This window comes from Hyla sarda, chromosome 1 (genome assembly GCF_029499605.1).
Source record: "Hyla sarda isolate aHylSar1 chromosome 1, aHylSar1.hap1, whole genome shotgun sequence".
Taxonomy (NCBI): domain Eukaryota; kingdom Metazoa; phylum Chordata; class Amphibia; order Anura; family Hylidae; genus Hyla; species Hyla sarda.
Window position 1 is genome coordinate 218,869,487 of NC_079189.1, and position 13,059 is coordinate 218,882,545.

At 42.2% G+C, this 13,059-nt stretch overlaps 1 protein-coding gene across 4 annotated transcripts in view; it reads left to right on the plus strand.

Annotated features, from left to right (window-relative positions):
• WDFY3 (WD repeat and FYVE domain containing 3) overlaps positions 1 to 13,059 on the plus strand; it is a 250,866-nt gene that overhangs the window by 95,219 nt on the left and 142,588 nt on the right. For all 4 annotated transcript variants that reach the window (XM_056568763.1, XM_056568762.1, XM_056568764.1 and 1 more), the window contains 2 exons: positions 5,375 to 5,567; positions 7,013 to 7,199. In XM_056568763.1, the coding sequence (XP_056424738.1) occupies positions 5,375 to 5,567; positions 7,013 to 7,199 (380 nt within the window). The remainder of the gene's footprint in view (positions 1 to 5,374; positions 5,568 to 7,012; positions 7,200 to 13,059) is intronic.

Sequence of the window (13,059 nt, forward strand, 5' to 3'; positions counted from 1 at the left end):
GGGGTATTCTACGCCAGTGATTCCCAAACAGGGGGCCTCCAGCTGTTGTAAAACTCCCAGCATGCCTAGACAGTCAGTGGCTATCTGGCAATACTGGGATTAGTTGTTTTGCAACAGCTGGAGGCTCCGTTCTGGAAACAGTGGCGTACCAGACGTTTTTCATTTTTATTGGGGAGGGGAGGGGGGCTGTGTAGGGGTATGTGTATATGTAGTGTTTTTTACTTTTTATTTTATTTTGTGTTAGTGTAGTGTAGTGTTTTTAGGGTACAGTCACACGGGCGGGGGTTCACAGTAATTTCTCGCTGGCAGCTTGAGCTGCAGCAGAAAATTTGCCGCAGCTCAAACTTGCAGCCGGATACTTACTGTAATCCTCCGCCCATGTGAGTGTACCCTGTACGTTCACATTGGGGGGGGGGGGGGGGGGGGGGGGAACATCCAGCTGTTGCAAAACTACCACTCCCAGTATGTACGGTCTATCAGTGCATGCTGGGAGTTGTAGTTTTGCAACCGCTGGAGGCTCCGTTTTGGAAACAGTGACGTACCAGACGTTTTTCATTTTTATTGGGGAGGGGAAGGGGGCTGTGTAGGGGTATGTGTATATGTAGTGTTTTTTACTTTTTATTTTATTTTGTGTTAGTGTAGTGTTTTAAGGGTATAGTCGCACGGGCGGGGGGTTCACAGTAGTTTCTCGCTGGCAGTTTGAGCAGCGGCAGAAAATTTGCCGCAGCTCAAACTTGCAGCCGGATACTTACTGTAATCCTCCGCCCATGTGAGTGTACCCTGTACGTTCACATTGGGGGGGGGGGGGGGGGGACATCCAGCTGTTGCAAAACTACAACTCCCAGCATGTACGGTCTATCAGTGCATGCTGGGAGTTGTAGTTTTGCAACAGCTAGAGACACACAGGTTGTGAAAACCCCCAGCATGTACGGACAGCGGAAGGGCATGCTGGGTCTTGTAGTTATGCAACAGCCGGAGGCATACTACATTGGCTGGGGATGCTGGGGATTGTAGTTATGCAACAGCTGGAGACACACTGGTTTGCTACTTAACTCAGCTGTTGCAAAACTACAACTCTCAGCAGTCACCGACAGCCAAAGGGCATGCTGGGAGTTGTAGTTATGCAACCACCACATGCACCACTACAACTCCCAGCATGCACTTTAGTTGATTGTGCAAGCTGGGAGTTATAGTTATACAACAGCTGAAGGTACACTTTTCCATAGAAAGAATGTGCCTCCAGCTGTTGCAAAACTACAAGTCCCAGCATGCCCATAAGGGCATGCTGGGAGTTGAGGTGGTCTGCCTCCTGCTGTTGCATAACTACAGCTCCCAGCATGCCCTTTTTGCATGCTGGGAGCTGTTGCTAAGCAACAGCAGCAGGCTGTCACTCGCCTCCTTCTGCTGCTCCACGCCGCCGCCGCCGCACAGGTCAGTCCCTCGCCGCCACCGTCGCTCCTGGGGCCCTGATCCCAACAGGGACGCCTGAAACTGGGGTCCACAGCACCCGGGGTCTTCTGCCCGCACCCGCTCACGTCCTTCGGAAGAGGGGCGGAGCGGTTGCGGGAGTGACACCCGCAGCAGGCGCCCTGATTGGTCGGCCGGGAAATCGGCCGACAAATCAGGGCGATCGTGAGGTGGCACCAGTGCCACCTCACCCCTGCTGGCTATGGCTGTTCGGCCCCGATCAGCCAGTAAATCCGGGTCACTGGAGACCCGATTGACCCGGAATCCGCCGCAGATCGCTGGACTGAATTGTCCAGCGATCTGCGGCAATCGCCGACATGGGGGGACATAATGACCCCCCTGGGCGATATGCCGGGATGCCTGCTGAAATCGGCTCCGGCTCCCCTCCGGCTAGCGGCGGGGGCCGGAAATGCTCAGGGCGTATCCATACGCCCTCGGTCCTTAAGGACTTGGAAACAGGGGCGTATGGATACGCCCTATGTCCTTAAGGGGTTAAATGTAACAGTATTATAGCGATCACATACTGTTATAGGCTCAATTACGTCTGATGTGGTGGTTCTTTTCTACCATAGAGATCCTTTATGTACATATCATTGTTCAGATGACACCTTCAAATAGGTACATGCATGTTTAGAATTTTTCTAACAAGTATAGATGATAAAATATGTAGATGTGTGTACTCCCAAGCTTCAGGCCTATAACTTTAAAGTGTACCTGTCGTCAACAAAAACTTTTTATATAATGTAGATAATACCATTATTTGTATATTTGTAATATACATTGGTTAAAAATTATGTATATTTTTTGTCCCTGCAGCTATTACATGTGTGTCTCTATGAGGAGTCCAAATACAGGAAGAGAGGGTGGACAAGCAGGGCTCTGTGCTTTAAGAAAAAGCAGGGCAGTGTGCACTGAGGCTCTAGAACATGCTCCTGGCTCATACATCAGGATGATTGACAAGCCAGGAGTCTGCACAGAGCCCTGCTTGTCCTGCCCTCACTTCCTGTTTTTGGACTCATCATAGAGACACACAGACAATAGCTGCAGGGACAGTATTTTTTCACACAAAAATATACACAATTTTTTATCAATCTATATTGCAAATATACATATAATGGTATATCTACATTATAGAAAAAGTTTTTGTTGACGACAGGGGCACTTTAAGTGATCATATCATGTCTACACAGCAGTCACCAAGGAGGGCAGCATATTACATTAACATACCCTTTTTGTAACAAACAATAAGATATCTTCTAAAATGGAATAATAAAGTAAAGGGCAATTGCAAAGCGTAATACAAAGCACAATGTCAACAGGTGAAATGTTGAGAGAAAGCAAGGTTTTATTGATCTTATGAGAAAAAACAATAGAAAATTAGATGGCTCTCTGATCTATAGTACAATGGATCAGATTGGGCTGCCAGTAAACACCTATACCCAGGGTGTAATGAAAATGCACATGAAAAACATAAATATACTGGCACTCAAGATCAAATGCAATGCAATAGTCTTTATGTGACCACTTTATTCAGATGGCGTTCAGAGACTTTTCATTTGCAGTGTCTGACTTGGACATTTTGTTTTTATTACATTTGGTTATATGACCTGTAATACTATTTTTACCATTTGAATTGGAATATGATTAGTATTTTTATTGCTACTGCCTCACTGACATGTTAGGCAGCTATTTTAGTGATTTTTTTGAGTGATTATAAGAATGAAATTATCACTGAATACAGCCTGTCGTCATATAGCATTGATCTTGAGCACCAGTATATTGTTTATGTTTTCATTGATATTAAGGAAAAAGGTTTCCATGTAACCAGTTCTATGAGCGTTTCCTAATAGCTAATTTATGGCAATGGATCATGATGATATGGAAGCAGATGGAAACTGAACTGATAGAAATGCCATTTTCCTATCAATCAAGATCCATTAGTAAACAAATCCATCTAACCCCCTCCACGATGGTCTTCTGCATTAAAGTTTTCCAAATTGTTTGCACACTTGAATAGAACGATGCTGCTTTTTCCTTCATAGTTGGTATCTGGGAGTCCTGCTTTGCAGCAGAACTTGCAAAGACATAACAGTGGCAACTAGAGATGAGCGAACTTACAGTAAATTCGATTCGTCACAAACTTCTCGGCTCAGCAGTTGATGACTTTTCCTGCGTAAATTAGTTCAGCCTTCAGGTGCTCCAGTGGGCTGGAAAAGGTGGATACATTCCTAGGAATGAGTCTCCTAGGACTGTATCCACCTTTTCCAGCCCACGGAAGCACCTGAAAGCTGAACTAATTTATGCAGGAAAAGTCATCAACTGCCGAGCCGAGAAGTTCGTGACGAATCGAATTTACTGTAAGTTCGCTCATCTCTAGTGGTAACCTAACAGTGACAACTACTAGTAATATCCCTTAAAATTTCCCAGCTATGTTTCCATTCATATATATATTTACATGTAATTGGGTATTCTTTACTGTTAGAGCAGTGAGACTATGAAACTCTCTGCCACATAATGTTGTGATAGTTGATTTACCGTATTTTTCGTCCTATAGGACGCACCGGCGTATAAGACTCACCCAATTTATAGGTGCAAAATCTAAAAAAATAAAGATTTTGAACTCAATAGTGGTCTTCATCCTGCGGACCTCCAGATGTTGCAAAACTATAACTCCCAGCATGCTGGGAGTTGTAGTTTTGCAACATCTGGAGGTCCGCAGATTGAAGACCACTGCATAGGAGGTAATACTCACGTGTCCCCGCCGCTCCGGACCCGTCCCCGCTGCCCTGGATGTCGCTCCATCACTGTCGCCGTGTCCCCGTCGCTCCGGAACGTCTCTGCTGCCGGCCGTTTATCCTTGCTCTCCGTCACCGCCATCACGTCGTTACGCACAGCGACGCACGTACGCGACGACGTGATGACGAGGAAGGAGAGCGCCGGCCATACAGGGGATCCCTGAACGGAGAAGACACCGAGGAGGCAGGTAAGGTCCCTCCCGGTGTCCTGTAAGCACTAACCCGGCTATTCAGTTGGGCTGTTCGGGACCGCCGCTGTGAAATCGCGGCGGTCCCGAACAGCCCGACTGAACAGCCGGGTTAGTGTCACTTTCCCCTCAGACGCGGCGGTCAGCTTTGATCGCCGTGTCTGAAGGGTTAATACAGGGCATCATCGCGATCGGTGATGTCCTGTATTAGCCGCGAGTCCCGGCCGTTGATGGCCGCAGGGACCGCCGCGATAGGGGTGTATTCACCGTATAAGACGCACCGACTTTTTTGGGGAAGAAAAAGTGCGTCGTATACGGCGAAAAATACGGTATTTGAAGTTCAAAAGGGGTCTGGATGATTTTCTAATATAAAATTACAATTTATGGTTACTATATATCTGGGGGTGGGACATTGATCCAGGGATTTATTCTGACTGCTATATTTTAAGTCATGAATTATTATTTTTTTTACTCTATAAAATGGGAGTGGGTTCCTTTCTCTGGAACAACACTGTAGGATTATAGGTTTGACTTGATAGACCTATGTGTTTTATTCCCTATCCACAGGAAGTGTCTGATTGCAGGGGTCCGACCCCTGGGACCCTATGTGATCTTGTGTACAGGTCCTAGCAATTCACCCGTTCTTGGAGCACTCAGGCCCCCACCTTCATAAATGAGCTGGAGTGACGGCTGATTGGCTGAGCAGGCCATCACTTCTTCTTGTGTCCACGGGTTGGGGCCAGAGCGATCTAAGAATGGGTGAGTTTCTGGGCCTATACTGCAGATTCCGGTGGTCATAGTGGCTATTTAAAGCCCTCAAATTGTAACATTCATTTTTATATGTAATTGAGCCTGTATTATAAGATCATGAACGAATCATGTATTTTTCTATGCTAAAAAGAGATGTAAATGCTTTCCCCCCAGATATTAGTGAAGTTGTGTAGCTATGTATCTCCAGCTGAGGAACTAGCACAAAAAGATGACCTTCAGCTCCTCTTCAGTGCAATAACGTCCTGGTGTCCCCCCTACAACCTTCCTTGGAGAAAAAGTGCTGGTGAAGTCTTGATGACCATTTCCCGACATGGACTTAGCTTAAATGTAGTGAAATATATACATGGTAGGTAACCTAATATTTTTCATATTATTAAATTATCTAGTCCCAGTCTTTAAGAGATGTCATCATTTTATTCTATTTTTTTTATTTTCAGTGTTTTGTTTATTTAGCCATGTTTCTCCCCATCATTATCCCCATATTAATATTGCAGTTTTCAGGTTCACAACTACTCAGAAAGCATTGCTGGTATGGTATGTATTGAAGGTAGATAGAAGAGATAGTGACCAAATTACCAATCTATTGTGCTGCCTGAGCCAAGATAAGCAGCTTTCTTATTGACAATACCAAAGTGAAGACTGTTGACAGCTAACATAAAAGCTGAGTGAAGGGGTATGGTTTTCTGATGAAGGGGGTGTTCTGTGGTGTCACCTTCAGGCTCCAAACTCTGTGTACAGTTTTATAAAGCGTATCCTCTTGTGCAGACAGGGTGGGGCAGATCCATTGAAGATTGTCTCAATAAAATAATGTAAAATAACAAATTTACAGTACTTGGCTCATTTGCAATTCTCTTTTTTTCTTGTGTCTTTTGTCCATATTTAAATACTGTACTCGAGAGTTCCCTCTTATGTACTTTGCATTTTGACACCCTAAAGCATTAAAAGTATAATTCCATAGTAGAGTCCCTTATCCAAGACATTTTTCTGGTGTTTATATGCCTATTGAAATCTGCATGACCCCCCCCCCCAAAAAAAAAAAAATAATAATAATAATTGCAAAATGGACATTTTCAATATTATTATTTATTTATTTATTTATTTATTTATTTTTTTAACATGGTACCTCTTGCATTTTGAATAGAAATGGATTTTAGTAATATTTCAGAGTGATTTCCATTTAAATAAATAAACTATGGTTGGATTGAAAAAAAATAAAAATGTTTGCGGTATGTTTTGGGATGTGCCAGTTCGTGCCTGTATGTTGTAAGAACTCCTATAAGTTCTCATTTTGTAATAGTGGAACCATAATTTTTTTCAGATCATTAAAAGAAAGATGTGATCCAATGACAAAACGTTTCTCCTTGTACAGTGTCTTATGAAAACTATTTATCCTTATAACCCACTTATTGAATATTAATTCATATTACATGAAATTGAGACATAAGTAAAAATAGAACCCAAATGCCAGCTTTAGAGGGACTTTTTGATGGTTTAGCCTTGTCTTGTAAAATTGCAAGATTCTTTTTTTCCAAGCAATTTATGTACAAGGGAGAAATAAAAGTAAGATTTTCATCTGTCTGCGGATTTGCGAGTTTCACCAATTTCTTTGTCATGACTTCCATACTGGAGGGAATGAGTCATTCCTCTGAGGAAAACATGGACAGCTTACCCATCGCATACAAGAAGAGAGATGACACACACTCCATTTATTAAGTGTCGCTTTTTAAAATAGGTGCTGCATGTCTATTTTAAACCATGTTACTGAATTTACGTCACCTGTTCCCCCTACAGAGAAAGAATGCCTTGCCACATGTGTCCAAAACATGCAGCAGTCAAATGATCTGTCCCCGCTGGAAATTGTGGAGATGTTTGCAGGCCTTTCCTGTTTTCTAAAAGACTCCAGTGATGTATCTCAGACACTGCTGGATGACTTCAGAATATGCCAAGGATACGTCTTCCTCTCTGACCTCCTGCTGAGGTAAACCTGACAACACAAAATAACTGTGGTTGTGCTGCTTTCATAGCGTTTAGCATGTGAGATGTGCCTAAAGGGGTTGTCTGATTTTATACTGTATTGTTAGGGTTTGCATAGTTAATATAGGGGTCCCTTAGTAACCCCCACATTTTAATGTTGGTTTTCCTATAATGCTCTCGACCCCGTACAGGTAGAGGATAAATTACTTAGTACTGGATATCTTCTTTAGCGGGCCCCTGCCTTGATAATTGTAACATGGGCGCTTTTTAAAGGAATGATGTTTTCCCTTCTATCAATATGGCTTTTCCATCTCACAAGGAGATAACTTATTTAAATTGGTAAAAGTTCAGTTTCCAGTTTTAAAGCGTACCTGTCAGATCGGACACACACACACACAAAAAAAGGTGTGTGTCCCTCCATTATCGTGGTGGAAGGTGATTGATGTGTCTACTCATGCAGCCTTGTCCATGAGTCCTTTCTTGTTCATGACTCATGGACAAGCCTGAGACTGCTGCAGGACTGGTTAGTGTCCCAGTAGGTATGGGGACCCCTAGTGGTGGGATCTTCAGGAGCTGTTTTCTTTATTAAATATTCAAAAAAATACATGTATGTCACTGCCTCTTTGTACTTAACACAATGCGCCGTACATGAACATCGCAGCGGGTATACAGTCTATGAAGAGAGCGCTTTAGCTGTGCTTGTTTCATAGACTGCAGGTCTAGGCTGCTGTCCCTGATGTCTGACATCTAAAGGTGGCAGTGGGATTGAGATATTCATCGGACCCCTGAAATGAGATTGTGGGGTCTGATGAGTTAAATGGTGGAGGAGGTCATATACCCTACTGCTGCAGACCGGATCGTCACGCCAATGATTTAGCACTGATTTACCAGGGAATGCATTTCAATGCAATCCATTTATCGTGTATAATAGTCCCTTATGGGGGCTTAAAAAATGTAAAGTAAAAAATAATATTTTTAAAATTATATAAATGCCTCTCCTCTAATTAAATTTTTAGCAAAATAAATAAAAATAAACATATTCTGTATCACAGTGTGCTGAATTATCCGAACTTTTAAAATATAATGTATATGATCCTGAATAGTGAATGGTATCAGAAAAAAAAATATAAAAAGTGATCAAAACAAAAATGGTACCAATAGAAACTAAAGATCTCTGCACAAAAATGGGCCATCATACAGCCCTTTATACGGAAAAATAAAATAGTTATAGAGGTCAGAATAGGAAAATTTTAATCATACTTTTTTTTGATAAAGTTAGAATTTTTTAAAAGTAGTACAATAATAGAAAAGCTATATAAACCGGGTATTGTTTTAATTGCATCAACACACAGAATAAAATACTGTGCAAGTTTTATCGTAAAGTGTACTGTTGTAAAACGAAACCTCCCCAAATTTGCAAAATTGCAGGGTTTTTTTCAATTTCCTTCCGCAAATATTTTTTTGAGTTTTGCCATACATTTTATGGTAAAACGAAAAATTTCATTACAAAGTACAATAGGTTGCGCAAAAACAAGCCCTTATGGATGGAAAAATGTGGATGGAAAAATCTAAGTTATGGAGGGAAAAACCAAAATGCAAAAAGGAAAATGGTCTGTGTCCTCAAGGCTAAAATGTCCTTAAAGGACATCTGAAAGCCTAAATGCACTTATCCCCTATCCACAGGATAGGGAATATGTGTTTGATTGCGGGGGATTCAGAATGGGGCCCCGGCATTGCCGCACTGTGCTGTAGTAAGATGGAAACCAAAATTTGATCCAATATGATCTACCTAGAGGTTTATTCGAGTGCTGGGTGGTATGACCAAAAATGTGTATCATGGCATTTTTCAAACTTATGGCGGTGCCACGGTATTTGACAGATTTTTTTTTTCCCACTCATTACCCCCCTCGAAAGAATTATCAGCCACAGTGCACTGGGGAAATAATTGTATATGACCCGCAGGTGCTGCTCTGGTTTTCCTCTCCCCCCACATCGGGGGATTAATGTGGTTACCCACAGGCGCTGCTCTCCTTCTCCTCCTGTGAGCCGCGATGCTGGAAATGAATGAGTTGTGAACCGCAGGCGCAGGAAGCTGTCACCCCCCCCTGTAAGTGCTGAAAGCCAGTGGGCCGGGGGCGCTGTGATGAGAAGCTCAGCAGCGCTTGCGGCCCCTTGCAGGGGGAGGTGACAGCTTCTGTTCTCTGAACAAAAGTCCTGCGCCCGCAGCTCACAACTGATTAATTTCCAGCGCCACGGCTCACAGGAGTAGAAGGAGAGCAGCCCCTGTGAGTAACATAATGAGTCCCCCGATGTGGGGACTGCGCTGCAGCTGATAGTTCATTCATTTGAGGGGGGGAGGGGCCCGACCGGTGTTGCGGTATAGGGAAGAATTCATATCATACAGAAATAACACACCGGTATTCGGTATTAACCTGTATACCGCCCAGCACTAGTTTATTCAGCTTTTCTGTTTTCTGAAACCTACCCAGTCATGCAGCATTCCATGAACAATAGATTTCGCAATGCAGGTGGCCAGTTTTAAAAATCGGGTGTTATGCCCTCTCAGCACTGTCTCAGAGACATATTGTTTGCTACCTTCTTTTGTACAGAAACTGGTTTAAACCACCTTCCCAAAATGATTGTTCTTCTTTGTGTACGGTAATTAAATTTTGTTTTCCAATTTTCCAATTTATTGACAGTTCCTTAAGGTTTTTCGGACCTGTCATTCATTCATTATGATCTTGTTAAATGTTATAATCCTCCCAGTTCACTGCCCCCATCATGATAAACCACCCCCTGCCTTTATTTGTATTATTTTTTTTGTTTTCTACCTTGATATTGCTCTGTATTTTCTGCTCAGTCAGATTCACAGACTGGGAAGGGGCATTACCCAGCAGGCATGACATTATCTGAAGCCGTATAGGGGAGAACTTCCTCCCTTACTCTGCTACACACAGCCCAGAGCAGTTCAGTGTGTAAGATGAGCTATGAGTGGCTAAGGCTGCACACACAGGCTGCATTTCCTGATTTTGGACTTCTGCTAGGCCAGCAGGAGTCCAAAGTCTGTGCAAGAGGTGGGGGGAAATGTGCTCTGGACAAGTAGGGAGACACCTAGTGGCAGATTTTTTAAACACAAATAAAACATAGAAAACTTTTTTTTTTTTTTAAACAAAGTACATTCGAAAGATTATTTATTTACCATAAGGAGTGCAATAGCAAAAATTAGTTTTAATGATAGTGCAAATTTAATGTTGGAAAGATTTTTAGCCACTTAAGTAAATAATAAAGTGGACCTGTCCGTATTTTTGAGCTATCAAAACTGCCAGTTGGCCTCTCAAGGGCGAGGAGTGGAGTCCTTATGTGTCTGATGTCTGGGTCATGTAGCTTGCAACGTAAACATTGTTTAAGCTCCTAGCTCCATTGCAGGTGCCCAGGAAGCAGGATTCACTTAGTAAGTGCCCAGGGCTCTTGTATTCAAACCATTCCTAGTCCCTCCTCTTATATATGATACTCTAGCATCCAATCAGGAGACAGAACTATCTGTCATAGCTGAGAGGAGGGGATGCTAACACAGTGAGCTCTGGTCACCAAAGAAGACGGACCTGCCCCTGGGAATTAGCAGCAGTGGCCGTTTCCTTAGGCATTATTTACTTTGGTCATGTAAGCTGCATGACTAAAACACATTGGGGGAGATTTATCAAAACCTGTGCAGAGAAAGAGTGGTGCAGTTGCCCATAGCAACCAATCAAATCGCTTCTTTCATTTTCCACAGGCCTCTAAAGAGGCCTGTGGAAAATGAAAGAAGCAATCTGATTGGCTGCTATGGGCAACTGCACCACTTTTCCTCTGCACAGGTTTTGATAAATCTCCCTCATTAGGTTTGAATGAAATGCCCTCCCTAACCACTGTTTAGGCCTCTCAGTATTTTTCATAGCCTAAAATTGCTGACAGGCCTGCTTTAGTTTAACAAACAGAGATCTTGAAAACCTCGAGGAATGGTAAGTATATGACACGAGCTCTGCACAAAGACTACATAGTTACAGGTTTTGATTTATGGTGAAGATGTCCTTGAAAAAACTAGAACTGTGTCTCTTTTGATTTTGTTTTATAATTTTTTTTTTGTGTTTTAACATGAACTTGTGCTATTGGAAAAGGGATGAACTAAGTGATGATAATAATACCTGGCAGCTATTATTTAGCGAGAAATTGGTAGCAATCTTCTGATTTCAGATGTAAAGACCTAATCCCCTTTATTGTAGCTGTAGATCCAAATGTCCCCAGGTTGTAGTGCACTGATAAATGTCCGTGCGTGCAGGAAGCTGCTCTCTCCAATTGTTCCGAAGGTTCTCCTTATCAGAACACTGCGGTAACCAGATTGTAGCAGCAATTATACTCTGACAAAAGCTGCTTATCACAGAGGTGCCCGATGCTTCTCACCCTGAAACACAGGCCCTGCGAATGTATGAAAAGATATATACAGTTCAAAGAAGCCAAATCCAAAGCAGAAGCTTCACTCTGACTTCAGCTAGAAAACAATATAGTTATATAGGAGACATTTCCCAGCGTGGCTGCCGGCTTCTTGCATGTCCTAAATGTAACTGGGACTGTATTTATTTGAGCCTGAAAGATACATTGAACCATTTATTGAAGTCATTGTTCATGACAAACACCAAAACTACACTGATATTTATTTGCCTGAGGAATCTATAAAAACTAGAATTCCTAAAGTGCCCTTGTAGTAAATAAAAAATGCTATCAAGTGTTGCTATAAGGAGGGCAGAAATAAGTCACCCCTAGGCCCTGATGATGTCTAAAAGGACCACTATTACATAAGATACTAGTACTATATATGGCACATTGTAGGAGCCTGATTTACAACCTTTTTTTTTAAATTAAATGGGTACTCCGGTGGAAAACAATTGCTTTCAAATCAACTGGGGCCACAAAGTTAAACAGATTTGTAAGTTACTTAAAAATCTTAATCCTTTCTGTACTTATCAGCTGTTGAATGCTCCAGAGGAAGTTGTGTAGTTCTTTCCAGTCTGGCCACAGAGCTCTCTGCTGCCACCTCTGTCAATGTCAGAAACTGTCCAGAATAGGAACAAATCCCCACAGCAAATTTCCTATGTTCTGGACAGTTCCTAAAATGGACTGAAATGTCAGCAGAGAGCAAAGTAGTCAGGCTGGAAAGAACTACATAACTCCCTCTGGAGCATACAGCAGCTAATATGTTCTGGAAAGGTTAAGATTTTTAAATAGAAGTTATTTACAAATCTGTTTAACTTTCTGGCACCAGTTGATTTGAAAACATTATTTGTCCACCAGAGTACCCCTTTAAGACATAAGAGCTTAAGGTTATGCTTCTGGATGCTATACCTTTGTCCAGTATGTAATTGTCACTGACTTAACATTCCTCTGTGTCCAATGCTGTCCTGCCATAAATAACCTATATATATATATACATATACACACACCATACAGTGGGGCAAAAAAAGTGTTTAGTCATTGTGCAAATTCTCCCACTTAAAAAGATGAGAGAGGCCTGTAATTGTCATAGATATGCCTCAACTATGAGAGATAATGAGAAAAAAAAATCCATAAAATCACATTGTCTGATTTTTAAATAATTTATTTGCAAATTTATGGTGGAAAATAAGTATTTGGTCAATAACAAAAGTTAATCTCAATACTTTGTTATATACCCTTTGTTGGCAATGACAAAGGTCAAATGTTTTTTGTAAGTCTTCACAAGGTTTTCACACACTGTTGCTGGTATTTTGGCCCATTCCTCCATGCAGATCTCCTCTAGAGCAGTGATGTTTTGGGGCTGTTGCTGGGCAACATAGACTTTCAACTCCCTCCAA